Source organism: Cydia splendana, chromosome 12 (assembly GCF_910591565.1).
Source record: "Cydia splendana chromosome 12, ilCydSple1.2, whole genome shotgun sequence".
NCBI lineage: Eukaryota > Metazoa > Arthropoda > Insecta > Lepidoptera > Tortricidae > Cydia > Cydia splendana.
In genome coordinates, this window is record NC_085971.1 from 11,951,442 (window position 1) to 11,970,281 (window position 18,840).

At 40.3% G+C, this 18,840-nt stretch overlaps 1 protein-coding gene across 1 annotated transcript in view; it reads left to right on the forward strand.

Annotated features, from left to right (window-relative positions):
• LOC134795484 (zinc transporter ZIP11) overlaps nt 1–18,840 on the forward strand; it is a 66,477-nt gene that overhangs the window by 37,878 nt on the left and 9,759 nt on the right. The window contains exons 5-6 of the mRNA XM_063767335.1: nt 3,745–3,843; nt 17,043–17,201. Of these exons, the coding sequence (XP_063623405.1) occupies nt 3,745–3,843; nt 17,043–17,201 (258 nt within the window). The remainder of the gene's footprint in view (nt 1–3,744; nt 3,844–17,042; nt 17,202–18,840) is intronic.

Below are 18,840 nucleotides of genomic sequence, written 5' to 3' on the forward strand. Positions count from 1 at the left end.
TCCACGGCGTTTTAGTTTCATAAAGCTCGTCAATCGACTATTTCATTAAGGTCACTAAGCCCAGTTTCATAAACAATGTGCGTACGTAACATTCATGTCGCTTGTTTATAAAGAAAGACATGTCTAGCTTGTTGATTGCGCGTATCATAGGAGGTGTTTGATTGTACAAGTGTGGTTATGGAGCGGCCTCGGCAGCGGCTCCGGCACACTAGTTCTATTTCGACAGCGAGTTGTGCAAGTCGATGGAAATTCCGGTGTCGCAGCAGTCAAGTGTGCGGGCAGGTCCTGCCCGCGCCGCGCCGCGGTATGAATGGAGCTTCGGTATGTGGGTCACGATGTCGTCAATGGCCCGTCGGCAGGGCCTCGCGCCACCACCGTCTCTTGCTCCCCCATCGAGCCGTGAAAGTTGTCAGTACTTTCGCGACCGAACCGTCATAACAATTTATGCTCTAAACCGCTGAAAGTGAGTCACATTTCGTACGGCGCTTACGAACGTCCACATCCGCTTCGGCAATTCGTGCGTGCCTTCGACACATTCTACTGCAGTTTACTGCCGGAACTCTATAGTCGTAGACACTCGGTCGTTTTTGGCTTATCCAGCTGAAAATTCGGCCGCGCCGTATGCTCGTGCGTTAGGAATTCACTTCCGGGTAGGTCGGAAAGTGAAATGGACTCGTCTGTGATGTAATTGGAATTCGGATATGTCCGGACTCGAGTCATTCAGTTCACCGAAATGTCTGTATCGGTTGACATAATAGGTTGCGGGCCTCGCAGTTTTACGTGACACAGAAAACTGTTAAAGCGACGATAGTGCGTAAGATATTCTTTTGTCACTGCGGGATAACTTTATTGCCACATAACATAACTGAATAACTTAGTGTGTCGCCGATGCAATACGGCTCATTTGAATTTACAACACTAGAAGTGTTTTTTTAGGTAATTGATCACGTCAGTTACATTTCTTTACACTGCTTGACAAATCTGATTATTAAAATCAAATGTGACTGGGTTCTATTACATTCTGCATTGCGCAATAACAACACGTGTATACAATTCCTTATAGCATGATTAATATAATACATAGTTATATACTTAATTAACGATCCTGTAAGAAGTTGACAAACTATATCCTGCTATTTGTTTTATAATTGAGCCTAATTCTTGCTTATTAAATTGCTAATAAAAATAACGATATAGAGCTTGCAAATGCCTTATTTTTTTATTATTATTGGGAGCCTATAATGTCCCACTGCTGGGCAAAGGCCTCCCCCCACTTTTTCCAGTCTTCCCGATCCTGTGCAGTCTCTGGCCATTCCCTTAAAAAAAATATTTTTACATACATATATCATTACATGACCAGAAGTAATAACAAGCGAGAACGCCTGCTAATGTAAATATATATTATGTACTTAAATAAAGCGTTACATATAATTCTTCAGGGCAGTAAGAAGTTCTGATTATAAGTCGACTATGGCATGGCATTATAAGTCAATCCTTAAAATAAATAAGATTACCTACACCTTACATATCAAATGGTCGGAGCCACGAGCTCTGCATGCTAGTATACTCACAAGTATTCGATTTGTCAATGGATTCCATGAATCGCCATAAAAGTAGTAAAACGGTTGATGATCAAGATAAACACAGGGATCGGAGTAATGGATGCTTAGTACACACTAACCGCCACTTTACTGATCACTGATAGTCCTTATATCATTGGAATAAGGTTTATAAATAGACAGTTAACTGTGTCGACGAAGGTACTAAACAAGCAGCACGTGGTCCAGTACATTCCTACAATTCAGCAGTAGCTCCGCAGCAGCTTTCTCCTCCTCAAAGGCTCTGCCGCCTCGTGCATGTTTATTGAGTTAACCATCTCAGCAGGAACCTTGCGCATACCGCTACATATACACCCAGTGACATGTCGTGTCCAAACGTAAATAGGTACACCTTTAATCTGTAAAGATTAAGAGCCAATTTAGCAAGATGTACACCACAATATCTGTTACTCCTTGTACTTACTTGATGTGTATGTTGACGGACCTCGTTAAAACTTCAATTCAATAAAATTTGCTATTAAGTGGCGAATATAAATTTAATATTATTTTTATGTGATGATTTAGGAGACACAAACAGCTTTACACTGAATACGATGACGGATATTATATTTAACATATCAGTAGCTAGTACTTTGATATACTTTGCATTGTTGTCACATAATTCCGTTTTCCTTTTAACGAGCCTTGGCGTACTAGCGACGTAAACCGTTAAATTAAAAGCATTCGCTATCAAGTATAAAGTTTAAACCTTGATTCCGGTTACGGATTTTTGCGTGAATACTCGCCTCATTTTTGAAAATCTGTAAAACAAGTATGTTACAGCCGCAAAAACGATTTGATTAACACTTCAATATTATCAATCCGCTCAGTAGTTTAAAGTAAACGCTTCTGTGGGAAGATTGATAATATCCCCGCATTTTGTATAAAGTTGATATCTTGTCATCAAAGTTAACCGCTCGTACCTACTAATATCTCTGTGACTATTCAAAGCAACTGGCATCGCAGGTTATACAGTTAATCGCATTCTAGAGCGCTGCCAGACGTCCCCGCTTGGAATGCACTTATCTCCTTAAGCAAAAAGGTTCTAACAATGTTTAAACTCATATTACTTACTATTTTATTCTTTTAAACAAATCTTGCTCGTATAACGAAGTACCTAGTCCAGTCACTCTTACCTACTCTACTCGTTAGTTTTGCGTACGTGCTTGATATTCTTGTGAGGAAAATACATAAATACCCGTAGAACTAGAAGTAAGGATTATTATGAAGTAGAGTCTGCTTGATCTAAATATAAGAATCTAAAGATACATCGTGATTTTCTCCAATACTCCAACCATTTTCCTGAAGAACTAGACAGCTTGTTAAACGCATTCTCTTTAAAGCTTCCACCACTTTCAAATCTTAATGTGATGATTGGGAGACTTAAACTTAGGGGAAAATTTGCGAGATAATAAAAAACCCATGGCATTATCTTGTGACGTTTTCCGGAACTTTAATATGTGTCTATTCGGAATTCCATCTAAATCAGCTTAGCGGTTTAAGCGTGGAAGGTTAAGCAACGGACAGATATAATAAAAGATTTTCGCATAATATAATATGAATGACGCTAATTCGACAGATAGTTTCATAATAGAAACATTGGCTTATTTATGTAATGTTTACTACGTTGTAAATTGAGCCAGTAGTTGTTTAAATATGTAGTTTAACACGCGTGATATTAATAAAATACGCACGAATATCTTTCTGGAATGCGATGTTTTCGAAATAAACAATGTAAATTGAGGCTTACCATCCGCTCATATTGTTGTCTGTTCTTCAAAAAATTAACACAAAAAAGTGACATAGGTAATGGTTGATAGAATATAGATAACATTCCAACTGCAGCTTGTATATCTGTAGGACAAACCACCAAAGAAGAACCATTTATAACAGACTTCAAAATAAATTTCAAAAGGAGGAGGTTTTCAATTCGATTGTATGTTTTTATTTTTATTTGTTATTCTATATAATGTTTGTACTTCAGAGCTGACGGCATTTCTCAAGCGATCTATAAACTTATTTTTCGTGTTCATAGGAAAGCTGAAAACAATTTTGATTATCTGGCGTGCGATATCTTGTGTAATGTTTTGACAACTTATAAAACCTTAATATACTTAATTTTCTTAACATTCTCTGTTGTCCACAGGACACTAGCCCTGGGCATCGGCATCCAGAACTTTCCAGAGGGCTTGGCGGTTAGTTTGCCACTTCAAGCTGCGGGATTCTCCACTTGGAGGGCGTTTTGGTAAGTCATTTGGAGCATTCAACGAGAAGGTCGCTTACGAAATTATTTTGCCGTGTATGGCAGATACCTCAATCACATATTGTAAAGATCGAGAACATACTCGTACTGCCAATTTGTTGGCAAGTCATGAAATATTACCAGACCATATATCGCTTTCTCAGCATTTTCAGAATATTAGAAGAATGGCATTTCCCAAGCGACATTCTCGTGAAATCGCCCGATTTCGGTTTTAAAGTTACTTTATCCATTATTGATAAATTAAGTCGACATTCAAGTTTCATCAAAGGCAAACGTCCACGCGTGCCGGTTTGTTTGATCAGTGCACAATAATAGGATCCGCCTTGCTTGAACACTTCCCTAATAGCGGCCGAAGCAAAGCTCAAAAAACCTGAAATTATGTTTCCCGAAGTCGTTAATCCTCTCGCCAGACCAGTTTATGTTAGTAAACTGCGGATCTTAATGTTTTCCCCCGCCTCTAACTCACTAGTGTATCATTTGTGTCAACAATTTGTCGTTAAACTATAAAATAAATTTAGTTGGCAGTGGATGCTTTGATAGCCGCAGTCAGACGCACCGCGTCATGTCCAGACGCTTTAAATTATTTTATATCGACCACCGGAAAACACATCCAACACATTCACTCTTAATACTACAATAAAGTCGGTGTTAATTTTCTGGTGAAACAACCGAAATATTTATAAGCCGCTTTATAACAGTTCTGTCATCAGCCTTAAAACTCTGAAGATTGTATTTGTGTAACTGTGTAGTTATAAAAGCTTCTGTCAGCGCGACTGAGGACATTTTCGTAGGAAAAATTCAAACATACCGAGCGGAAAGGAATAAAGACAGTAACAAAATAGAATAGGTATCTTAAGAATCATTTGACATTTCAAGTTACCTGTATACACTTTATGCATGAAAATGGAGTTGAATCACTCAAAGCGCGCTTTGATAGAGATAGTGGCGCTAAGTCGTATTACGTTAAAACGATCTTAAGATTCTCAAGGGACCGATGAATCACGCGTCCTCTGCGAGAAACGAGTGAAGAAAAACCTCAAGGGACAGATTGAAAAGGCGTAACTGTTTAATGACACACAGTACCAAATATGTAACATATTTTAATCACTTTTTTTTTTCAAGTTACTTTTTAAAATGAGAAATGCTTTGCCACCTCAAGAAGGGTGATGTGGTCGCCTCCGTCTTATAGACTTATGGCGTTATTCATAAACCTACAAGCCTCAATCAGCTGAGGTAAATAAGGGGGTTAATTACGAGACAGTGCATCAAGTGTGCACCTATATTCAGTAGCAGCAAATATCTTTAACAACGGCCGAAACTGCGCCCCAGGATTAATAACTACTACTTACAACATATTTGCCGGCCTGCGTAAGGTAATTGATATCCGAAATCAAGTGTTTAAATAGAGATATCAGTATCACGCCGTCAAAGGGTTAAGACAACCCGTTAAAATTGGAGTTCTAAACACGTCACCGTTTAAAGTAGGTAGTGTTAGATGTTGTCTCCCGCTTGGATGTGGCTCGCTAGAGAATGCGCCCGCGCGCCGTTAGGCCGGATGCCAACGCAGCCAGACTGGCCGACCCCATTCCTGTGTGGCTAATTCATTTAGCAACTGCAGCCGGCCTCAGCTACCCGACTCGCCTCGTAGTAGATTTGTAAAAAGTAGTCTATCTACAAAGAAAAGTAATTCTTGGAGTGCTTGCGTCTACTTGGAATACTTAGGAATGCTGAGCTTTTTGGAATCTTGAGAATTCGTTTTGAGAGCACATAATTCACATCATCTTAAATGCCTTTTAATATAAGACTCGATCTCAAAATTACTATGGTGTAAAATATTCGAATTGTACAGTATACACAGTTGTAAATAGTCCCAAGGGTAATAAATAGTCCCGTTTGACGGTCTAATTTTCATATTACGCGGAGACCGCGCAAAAAAGTTACTATGCACGCTGCAAGAACACCGCTAGCTTTGATAACATCCTAGATAAGTCGTGCTAAGCATTCACTGCGTCGAAAATTTAACGTTACTACGAGAAGACTCCTTTAGGTCGTAAATAAATTACTGTAATTGTCCTTATACTGCGTCCGTGCTCCCTCGGCTATTGGGTTATAATTAGACATAAAAGTTATGTTGAATTAAGCATTAGCTTTGTGCTGATGTTTCTCTATATTCCGATGCAAATTAACAAACGGTTGATATATTTTAATTATTAGCTACATGTTTTTTTGCTTTACACGTAATATTGTAGTACTTATGTATGCAAATATCGCCTTATTCTTTTACTATTTAAAATAATTCTACATTAAGTAAAATTTAATATGAACATTTTGTAAAAGTTGACAATAGGCTTGGTGGATTTTTATAATACCAAAACAAAAAGTGTACCTATACCCTTATTTCCTGTATAGTAAAGCTTTAGGGCAAATCTAGGTGGGGGAAGAACCTAAAACATAGTTCACTTTATCGAGTAGGTACAATTAACCAACCAGGCGACCACAAATGCGTTTTACAATTGCAAACTCCAAAAACGCACTTTTTTCCTCATACTCGCGCAAGACGCTTGCATCATTACCGCGTAGCGTCGCATTGTAGTACGTGTACGTATTGTAAACGTTACCAAATAGGTAAAAGATGTAAATAGTCGCATTCCGGCGTGTTCCGGGAACCGCTGGCGCCGCCGCCCGCCGCGCCGGCCCGCCCAAGCGCTACGAAAACAGCCTGTAGATACGCTAGTGTTCATATCTTAAGGGCAAGCCCACACTCGCGTCTTTTGAGCGTCGGCGTCTAGTCAGCGCTATGGAAAATGGCGTCATTGCGCAGCGGCGCCAATGTCGCGTCGAGCGGCAGCCATAGACTTGACTAGACGCCGACATTCGGGAGACGCTAGTGTGGGGTGGCACTAAGAATCACACGAACCCGCTGGAACAAGGAAAGGAATCCCTAATATAATAACACGTTTTCATTATTCCCGTGTGTACCTACAAGTCAGTATTCAGTAGCACCTCCAAAGCAATTCGTTTCCTAACTTGTTGTGAACGCCGGGAAGAATGCGCGCGAGTGGGATCCTGCGCGAGCGACGACCTCGTCCACCCTAGTGTCCGCACGTTCCCTATACGGAATCATTTTACTACGTACCCCGCATTCCAACTTTTCGCGATCACGTTTGGAAAATTCAAAATATATGAAACTTCTGTACGAGGGTCATTAAATATCCAAACCAGTTTAAAATTAGAATAATCCTACAGACTGCCTCACTCGTTCGTTCCTTATACGGAATAATTTTACTACATAATCCGCATTCCTCCTTTTCGCGATTACGTTTGGAAAATTCTTATGAAGCTTTTGTTATTGTGTTTGTTTTGTTACCGAACCAAATTAAACATAAAAGAAACGTATTAGGTATTGTTCGCAGCGCATCTTTCGGCAATTCCTTATACGGAATCATTTTACTGCATATCCCGGATTCCTCTTGACGATATCACGTTTTGAAAATTCTTATGAAACTTTTGTTACTGTTTAACTAAATATCTGGACAAAAAAAACGTAGGTATTCCCGTGTGTATCTCACACCCATTCTTTATTTGGAATAATTTTACTACATAATACTTACATACCCCGCATTCCTAGATTCCTACTTAACGCGCTCACGTTTGAAAAATTCGTAACACTACTATTTGTACCTACCAGTAAAATTAAATATCTGAACCAGTTTAAAAGTAGAATAATCGTACAGACTGCCTCACTCGTCCTTTCCTTAAACGAAATAATTTTGCTAGTTTGGCCTCAACGAATTATGTTACTCCAAGCCCCACATTCTGGGTTTTCGCTATCGCGCGTTTGAAAAAATGTTTTAAAACATTTTTTCCAGTAAAATTAAATATCCGGACCTGTTTAAAAATAGAATAAACCTATTGAAAATAGAAGAGTCATACTTACTGTTCGTAGTGCCTGTCTCACGCGTTCCTTAGAAAGAATTATGATACCTACCTAACATACCTAACTAAACCTACTACATATCCCGCATCTTTGGTTTTCGCGTTTGTAACATTCTTAAAAACATTAGCGATTTCGCATTATTTCGGAAAATTCTTTAGAATCGTCACTCCAATGAAATATCAGTACGGTTACCATCAGTTTGTCACTGACATAAACGCCGTCGAGAACGTAATTTACTTTCTATACATCCCGTTTGCACTAATATGCGCGTGCGAGCGAGATGTATAGAAAGTAAATTACGTTCTCGACGGCGTTTATGTCAGTGACAAACTGATGGTAACCGTACTGGAAGGTATATGAGTCGCTTAACTTCAAACTCGGGTAAATCCATCTGTCAAATTATGCGATTTTGGTACTAAGAAAAGGTACTAGAGTAGATATTTGCTGAGAGGGTCGAATGGATTTACCCGAGTTTGAAGTTAAGCGACACATATACTCGTATGTAGTAATGTAGAATAACCCCACTGCGAACGTACGCGTCCCCTATACGGAATAATTTTACTACATAGTTACATACCCCACATTCCCGGTGTTTACGCTCATGTTCGGAAAATTCTTAAGAAATATTTTTGCCAGGACAGTTTAAATAGTGGAGTAACAATTAAAATCGATGATGGGCGTTTTCAGAAATAAATATTGAAAACCTGATTCTTTCACATCTGGACGTTCTTGGGCTCATTCTACTCAGAATCGACAGCATTCTCCATCCCACCATTAAAAAAACCGGGCAAGTGCGAGTCGGACTCGCGCAGGAAGGGTTCCGTACCATAACGCAAAAAACGGCAAAAAAAACGGTCACCCATCCAAGTACTGACCCCGCCCGACGTTGCTTAACTTCGGTCAAAAATCACGTTTGTTGTATGGGAGCCCCACTTAAATCTTTATTTTATTCTGTTTTTAGTATTTGTTGTTATAGCGGCAACAGAAATACATCATCTGTGAAAATTTCAACTGTCTAGCTATCACGGTTCGTGAGATACAGCCTGGTGACAGACGGACGGACGGACGGACGGACGGACGGACGGACGGACGGACGGACGGACGGACGGACGGACGGAAGGACGGACGGACGGACAGCGGAGTCTTAAAATTTTTTTACTTGTATGTGCGTGACGTAATTGAATGTACAATTTTCATACAAATTTTTTGGACATTTTTATTTTATCATCAGAATTTAATATGCTAGTGATTCTGAGTTGAAAGAACCCAAAAACACCGGGATCTGTGAGAATCGGGTTTAGATATTTATTTCTGAAAACGCCCTGCTACGTTGTAATAAACACGCTCTATAATCCCATATAAGGTAAGACTATATATACGTATTTAACCCATAAATGGCAAAACTCGTTAATTGGGACTTATCACAAGAAATGCCAGAAATTGACACCAGTTTTTGCTACCCTTTCGTTTTGTTGTAAGTATGTATAATTGGACTTATTGTTTGGGAGCCGACATCACCTTTGTGGTTTTTTACCTTATGTTTTTCCAGGTTTCTGATATACTACCTAGGTAACTTAGTACGTTTCCAAATTATGCGGACACTCGTAGGTATAAAAAAAACTTTTACAGTACATATGGTCCTATTTTCCCTAGGTCCTATTAGTGCGTAAAATAGCACTTTTCGTGCGATGTCAAAAGTTTAAAGGGCCATATGTACTGTAAAACGTTGTACGATACACGTGCGAATAGGTAATTTGCAACTCGTGTCGATTTAAAACACTCCCTTCGGTCGTGTTTTAATTTATCGCCACTCGTTTCGAATTTCCTCTGTTCCGCACTTGTATCGTAAATAACTAATACCTACTTATTAAGTACCTACTGAAGTCTGCCACGTGCGTACCCTGATGGTATAGGTAATTTTACTCCGTATCAGGCAGAAAACTCTTATTTATTAGAAATATTTCTGCCAATAAACAGGACTGTTCAAAATATGTAGTAGAATAAAACTTAAAATTGATGACGTGTTGTCGGTGTCGTGGACACGCTCTATGAACTTACTATAGGGTAAAATTTTAATTGACAGTCGTCACCTAAAATGCCTGACATTTACACCACTTCTTGCATGGATGCCACTATTTCCTTGTAATTAAATTGGACGTATCAATAATTAAAGGGATGCCGCTTTACCCTATGTTTTGTCGGTGCTTTTTGCAAGTTTTAAATATACGTGGGTCGTTATGAGTTTTATAATTACACAGACTTGCTTAATGATGATACTTTATTAAAGGGGCGTTGCCTCTAGAGAATTTACCTATCGATTGACAACACTTCTTTACTTAGTTTTCCATTAGCTAGAAGTACCTACTCAGTGAGATTTAACTTGTTTATAGTTCAAGTATCAATAATCTGGGCTAAGCATCATAGTTATTTTTCTTTTAACGTAGAGGCTTCAGTGCCCGACACAGCTCCAATAATCGACATTTTCAATCATAATGTCATAGCAATAATGTTGACAGCAAGGTGTCGAATATTGGGTCTTAACATGTCGATTATTGGGGTGTTTACACTACTTACCCTGTTATCAACCTATAAAGCAAAGAAGTTATCGGCAGAAGCAGAGGTCATAAACGAGTGTTACTGTTAGCGAGTGCGCGGCCAGGAATGCGGGGCGCCAGGAATGTGGCCCGGGCAAGAAATGCCCTCGCCAGTACCATCGTGAACACATTTAACTGACATTTCTTAAACCTTACAGCAAAGACATACGGTCTGCGAATGATCATTGGAAAATGCTGGTTAGTACAGCGCTCGATTGAAAACATTCGCAAGCTCTTTAGTGCGTGTTCTTACAGCCCATATACTGAGAAGGTTTTCCAGTGCAAGAGATAAGTAAATGTAAATATGTATGCAAAAATATAGTCTCATAGAACAATGCGGTGTATAACTTTGCTTTACCCTAGGAAAAATGAAAGGAAAGCAATGAGTAATGCCAGGAATCCCCTGGTCAAAACACCACGTACCTAACAAAAATTTTGAAGTATGCCCTGCAATTTTACATAGTATTCAATGGAATCATTTGCAATATTTGCAAACCACGAGTAAAGACTGTAAAGAGGTATGTCTTTGTAGTGTTAATTTCGATTTTACTGTCTTTCAGTCGCCCACCAATAAATAACTAAGGTGTTTTGTATGCAATTTGTTTGACTACCGCGTACAAGCAGTTAAGTCGAGCAGCAGAGGTCATAAACGGTTGTTATGAGCGCGCGACAAGGAATGCGCGGAGCGAGGAATGTGGGCCCGTCATGATGTGCCACCATCGGAGAAAAAAGATTGCCAGCTCTTTGGCGCGCTCGAGTCTTTCAGTAGTTGTCAGCCGGGTACAACAATAACTAAGGAATATTGTATGCATTGCTTGATTACCGCGTGCAAACAGCAGAGGTCCTAAACGGTTGTTATGAGCACTCCCACTCATACATGGACCCGACATGATGTGCCACCATCGGAGAAAAAAGTTTGCCAGCTCTATGGTGCGCTCGAGTCTTTCAGTCGTTTTCATCCGGCCACGAACTAAAAAAAATAGTTTTTAACGGCTATAACCATTGATCAGGTTCTGTATTTTATTTTGTTACGTCGGTGGAAAACAAGCGTACTGCCCACAAAATGATATGTAATTACAGTAGCTTAAATGGACTATTGCAACCCTAAGGGTATCACAACTGTCACATGTTTGTTTTACAATACCTAATTTTTATTTGCCCGGTCAACTCTCAAAAGATCACACTTTCTTATAATTTTCCGCCCCCATTTCGCTAATACCGTTTCGCTATCTTATCTTTCGTTATCTTATAAACTATGTGTGCAAGTGCCAATATATTCATCCAAATCCTTCAAGTTGTTTTTGAGCGATTGCGTAACAAACATCGAAACATTTAAACATTTTTACTAATGATTTAATTCCATGCGGATCTAAGTTAACTAAAACCATTAAAATTGTAGCGTCTTTGATTGCTTGTTTAAGGAGGGTACTATAGAAAAGGATTGCCCCTTATATTCTCCTTATTCCGTGGTGCCATTTCCGAAATCGCCCCGCCCAGCGTTAGGCGTGGTATTGTACATATTACATGATTGGGCGGGCGGGCCAGAGCCAGTAGGTACATAAGTATAATCGCATTCAGCTTGGCTGTGAGTACATTTATTTAAGTTTGTGCCATCTCGTCAAATTGCGGATTTGGTCTTTATCTAGATGATATCCCTATTTAGTTAGCCATAAATTTTTGTATGGCGATTATGCTGCCGGTGTGCAGTTACGCCATAATTCCGGTTAGTGTGAATTTCGTATATGTTGCGGCCCTATGGCTTATGCATTATTAATGCAGCCATTACAATGCCTGGATAAAATGTCTGCTCTATTGCCTTGCTTTTGCAAGCAAAATAACAATCATATAAAATCTTGATAAATTATAGTATCATTAAAATACTGCTTTGAGAACGTATTTACCAAGTCGTTAAAAAGATTCATGTTTAAAAGAACGTAAAAAAATGTATGCAACCAAAATGTGACTAACTTGATTGACTTATTACTTCTTACTATTGAGATTAACATTAAATTATCGACGTGATACCTCTATAACAAACATGTATTGAACATATTTCTAGAATCGGGCGCAGACACTGCCAGTAATGAGATTCACACTAGGTATTTGTTGGGGCGTAGAGTCCAAACTCATTTTTTGTTTCATTATATGACATAATGAGATCAAGTAGTGTGATCCATTGTTGTAGACAATGCGTCTAGCAAACGTTTCTCACCGCGCACATGACTCATATAGAGCATGGCTGCACGCAAACTCCTATGAGACTCCTTGATAGTCGATTCGTTGTATAATCACATAATAATACTAAATCTAAAACTGTCGTTTAATTTGAGGTCGTTTCGCTATATTTTTAACGACGTCTACGACATGTTTAAATATATAAAGTCGGTCGTCATGTTTTCATTTGGTGTTGCAATGCATCTTACAAGACTGTGCGGCGGCGGACGCGCCGGCGTGGTCGGCGCGGCACCCGCGACCCGCTCCCGCAACTGTTAACTCTGTGTGGTCAAGTATGCAGTGCTAACTGGACCCGAGAAAGTCGTCTATTTCGAAATTGTGTGTTGCGTGATTCCGATATGCGGTGTCGCTGCGGTGCCGCGGAGTCTGGTGCGCGTTGCGATCAGTCGGCGGCGCGCTGTCTGCGCGTTCTTCCGGACGCAGCGCGCAGCGCACCCGTCCAACCAGTCGCAGAGCACCGCCCGCTGCCTGCCGCAGGCGATCGGCCTTCGGAGCCGAATAATTAAATCGAGAGAACGACGCCGCCGTCGTCGGACCCCGAAGAAGCGGTCGCGGAAGGCGCTGCCAGCCTTGATGGCGCTGATCTGCGCAATCGCGGCCGGTTTGCGGTGTCAATTGCGCCGTAGCCCCGCGTTTCTCAAACGCCCTCCTAGACTGTTTGATCGGCTTGCAATTTTGAACGATGACGACTTACGATCAAGAATTTTGTGAAGTCGTACCTGCGTCACAATCTGAGGCGCTCGCTAGGTTCTTTGTTCTTGAGCGTCGGAATTAGCTAAATAGTCATATGAACGTAACGTGTTAACTTACCTAGATATTCGCTCAAACGTTAGCGCTATAACAATAATTAATATGGAGTTGACATATTGTACATACGAGTATACAATGTAACCAACACTCTCTCTCTCTATGTCATCTATACCAGTTAGAATTCTTTGTTCTGTGGGCCTCGTAAGATGCAAAAGTTATCTTTTCTTTTCCGGCAGTTAAGGTCATCAGGTAATGGACCCTAATTTACAGTGGCGAAGCATCTAATATACCAGTTGAGATAACTGGAACTAATAGCCTTTATTATTTGCCTAAATTATGGGTATTTGATTCCCCAATATTTCTGAAACAGAAAACTGAAATCAAATCTCTGTATAGTCATAATCATTATAAACAACTATAAATAGTATCTAACGTTTATTTTATATACCTATAATAATACATCATAGCATATTTATTGATAGTCTGATCATCATTACGATAGCACTATTAGGTACGTAGTTTGGAAATCACAGAATAACGAAATGCGATAATTTCTTATTCAAGTTGACGTAAACGGATGGGGTAATAGAGCCATCAACTGTGTCGAAGCGAGATCGCGTGTAAATGTAGATAAAAGCCGAGCCAGAGATAATGTCTCTATTCATTGATTCAACGTAATTATTCGCACAGTTGGAGTGGAGGCGGGCAGGACACTTGGCGAGAGGGAACGATGGGAGATGGACAGTCAGCGTCAAAAGTAGCGGATCAGACTACGCGTCGAAATTATCTAGCATCCTTTAATAAATTAACCAAAAAGTTATGTCTCTGTATGTGGAACAATTAGACATTTACGGATACCTACTCTTTGAACGTGAGCTGTTGAGATATGTCTGTATCTGTGTAAAGAAGGAAGGAGGCAGTCTTAAGTGCATGTATTACATGCAACGGTAACGCACATATTATACCTCTGTATACTGGCAAGATTTCAAAATGTCAATTGTTGTAATTAAGTTAATTATTACTTATAAAGGAGATGGAAAGTAGAAGCGTGGCTAATAGGATTAGGTTAGTTAGCGGATGGTACTTGGCATAAGATGGAATCGTCCAAATTAAAAGCTTAAGCCCACGTGCGGAGGTATATTGCTTAGAATGACACATTGGTGGCGTCGACTGCTGTGATATTTGTCAAGTAGGGTAACACAACTGTTATGTTTTAAAATATTTGCCGTCAGAACCTATGTTTATTGTCGTTATTTTTTGCTGTTGTTACTCATATAATTGTCACCGCTATTCCCTTGAAATAAGCTCCAACATTCATTTCTTATTTTGTCCGCACACAAACAATTTAACAAAACGTATTACTTACGTAGAAGCTTTTATTCAAATTAATCCTTGTCACACGCATCCTGCTTGCGCGGCGGCTCAACAGTCAAACGGTTCTGCGAATCGGTGGATATTGTCGCAAATTGCTGCTTTCGCCGCTTGTGAATTATGCATGCGATAGCGTAAGGGCATAGCATCACGTCGCGCGGCGGTCGGCTACCCGGCCCTTGTGGCTCCGCTAAGCTAATGAACACAAGTTTCCACCCTTATTTTTGTTGTTGTTTCTGAAGCACAGGCAAACTAAAGTGTTTCAAAAACAAAAAAAGTTGCGTTGAGATACAACTTTGATGCGTTAAACACAAGTATTTACCAATAAGGAAAATGTTCAACGTTATCTGTTAGGAGCGAAAAGCAATTCAAAGTGTACAAGAAACTTTTTTCAGATATAACCCACAGCCAAACTCATTGTTGAGTTTTGCGGGACTATGACTATTTTTTAAGAATACCTCTGTATTTTATTAAATAAATAAATAAATAAATAATAATAAGGGACCTTCTGCTCAAAGTGGCTCTAACGTTACTTACAGAATGCCTTCCTGAGTGGCAAAAATGGTAACAATATTTCTCGGCAGAAAAACCTAATATACCTAAGAATTTTGTATTTTCTTGGATGGTGAAAAAAATCTAGGGCAGATAAAACGTCGAATACCTCAATAAATGAAACTAGTCCCCGATAGCTTCAGGTGGAACTCTAGAACATTTCAGCAGTGTATTTCAGCAGGGCTAACTCTTTGGCGCTCATCTATCTTCATCATACCGCGTTGCAGTAATAATCTCTTGGTATGAAAAAAAGATGTAATTAATCACGGCGCGTCGACAAATGAAATAATAAATCAAAATAAATACTGACGTCTCATGGAAACCGTGGGATATAGCTCTCGTTATTAAGTAAACTCGTTTGTCCCAACTGGCACTTTGCTACACCTAGACATACACTAACTGAAAGTTACCTAACGCTTATTAAATTTGTCCATACGCTTGTTATCGTATCCTTGCACAACTACTTTCCAAACTTTCTCGTGGACATTCTCTATTTTTGTATCGGCTTGCCGCAATGTCATAATATTCGAGCTTTATTTCCTTATGAAGTAGGTAGCTCATTTTAGTTGATAATGTTATGATGGTATCCTTGTCAATAACAACAATATTTAATCTTATCTGCTTCCTGTTCGAACGTATTTGTAGCAAACAGATGCTTTCGTGTGGCTCCCTGAAAAATGGCCTGAAGTTTTAGGGCAATACTTATGTGGCTACCGCGCGTCTCTTAAAAGGAAAGTCAAGATGGTTGGTTCGAGAAGAGATTAGGTATGAGCTGCATCGTCGTGTGGGGTGGCCCTGGCGGCGTTTCCCACAGAGGCGGCTCCACGACCAGTCCGTCGGAATGTGGTCGCGGCACCGGCCCGCACTTTCACCAAAACAATTCGTTAGCGGCCTCTTTCGGCATCGCACCGCGCCTCACCCCTCCACCCCGCATACGTGAAAATTAACAACACACTGATACTTGACTCCACGATCAGTATTTTGGATACGGGGCCCTTTTAATGTACCACTCCGACGCCGCGCGCAAGCAAACATGTCTTTAAAGTTAAACACTCTGAAATCTTTAATCTTTGTTACTTTTCGTGTTAGATATTCGTCTACTGTATTACCTGTAATGTACGGCACATGAATGAGTTATTCTAAATTATTTAACATAATAAATGGTACAATATGGTGAGATTTTCAGATGATTCACTCTATACACTCTATAGCCGGACTCGTTCATGAAACGTTCGCGTTCACGTAACAAATGGCAACGCCCACATGAACTTCGTAGAGCAGGTACGAACACAACGTAGTAGGCCGTAGGTAACTAACTGATTAAGAAAATGTGAGCTTTCTGTAAAATATTACAGTCATTCCTGTAAATTGTATGAAAAGCTTAATATTTACGTTTTTTTCTTTCAATAGTCTTATTAGAACGTGTTTAATTTAGGTTACACATACGAGGATATAAGTAGTCGAGAAGATTTAAATTAATTGTCTTACATGGAACTACTTACTTATTAGTTAAATCTTAATGACAAAGCACGGACAGCATAAAAATGAGTGTTACTTCTTCTTCTTCGTCGATACACTCTTTACATTTTCGTACCGCCATGTTGTGAGTGGCAGGCTTTATCTCTCGGCGCCGATCGTCCCTTATAATCGCTCGCCAGGAGCTTTCATGTAGTTGTAGGGGTCATCCATTGTGTCCATATTTAGAGAGCTACTTCGTTAATTATGTCTATTTTGTTGTTCAGGTATGGCCAGTTGTCTGGCATGGTGGAGCCAGTGTTCGGCGTGCTGGGAGCGGTGGCGGTGGCGGCGGCGGAGCCCGCGCTGCCCTACGCGCTGGCCTTCGCCGCCGGCGCGATGATATACGTCGTCGCCGACGACATCATCCCCGAAGCCAATGCCTCGTGAGTAGTGTTTCATCTACCTACACTGGCTGGTATTGATTGTACCGGTGTTTTGCATGCTTAGCCAACTTTTCCGTGTAACTATACTGGTTTTGCTGGATCACAACTTTATCTTTCTCATCGGTATCCTGGAAGTTTTTACTGGTATGTAAATCTCCGCAGTCTCCGCACTCAGGCATATCAGAGGTTCTAATGTTTGCAACCGTGTGAACGCCGGCAAGTCTCCGATGACACCAACACTGTTATGAATATGTATATGCATGCACCTACCAACTACCAACCAACTAGGTCCTCGTAAGGGCGCTGTCTGTTGAGCACTCAGAACTCTCTTGCTAAGCTAGTCTTTGCTGTGTTTTCGCACGACGTCAATTCTTCAACATCTAGGTGGTAAGTTTAGCTGTTTTTTGACGTAATCTTATTAGTTTTTAGGGTTCCGTACCCAAAGGGACGGGACCCTATTAATAAGACTCTGCTGTCCGTCCGTCCGTCTGTCCATCCGTCTGTCACCAGGCTCTATCTCACGAACCGTGATAGCTAGACAGTTGAAATTTTCACAGATGATGTATTTCTGTTGCCGCTATAACAACAAATACTAAAAAGTACGGAACCCTCGGTGGGCGAGTCCGACTCGCACTTGTCCGGTGTTTTCTTAATATTTATACCCAATGATTTTACTTGAATTCCTAGCAACACTAGGTAAGTATTAGGTATGTATGTGCATGAACATCATCGATTAAAACTTTATTTTATCAAATCTTTATTTAATACATGATAGTACCTACCAAATTGTCACTAACAAATTCCTAACAAAAGCTCCATAAAATATTCTAAAGTACCAATTATTCCCCCAACGAGACTAGACGGTGGACTAATAGCTGTGTCCTTGGGATTGACCCACAAAGCTCGAGGACGAGCTTTGTGTGCCCCTCTCAGACGGCCCGGCCCTTAATCCCGGTTCCGGTGCCGATAACGTTACCCTTTATTGCTCCCGTGATCAAACGATGACACGCAAAAATACCCATTCGAAGACCTTAACATCTTGTAATAAGGTTTACAAATGGTTAGTTTAACTGTGTCATTGGCGGTACTCATCGTCTCCAAACGCCCGATTCACCCAATGAATGTGTTCGAGATATTATCTTATTCATCGAAGTTTTAGACGGACACGAGTTTCCTTTAACTTTGTCTTGCTTCGTGAATAATTGCTTTGAATAGAATAACATTAGTCATTAGGTACATAAATATCTAAATGCGTTACTGTATTATTTATTTCTTTAACTGTTAATTTCGGGGTCCTTGCTGGTGTTTCAGCTTTTGTGACAGTGGGAATTATGTTTACTGATCGAAGCATACCGTTCTAGCTTGTCTATGTCACATGAAATAATAATCTGTATTGGTTACCGACGTTGTGATTGGCCGCCTTCGGCTGCTGTCATAATTGGATTGACGAGGGTCGCGAACAAGCAAGAAAGGAATTGTTCCATATTCGACATATCGGCATCGGACGGGAACGTCGCAGTTCGTTAGCGTGTGAAGACCGTGGGTACTGCGTCTTGGTTTCACTTCCCCTTGCCGACAGTTATTGTCCATCTCGAGCATTGTCGGCGACCGGTCTCGGCCCCTCGATACCAGTATACTC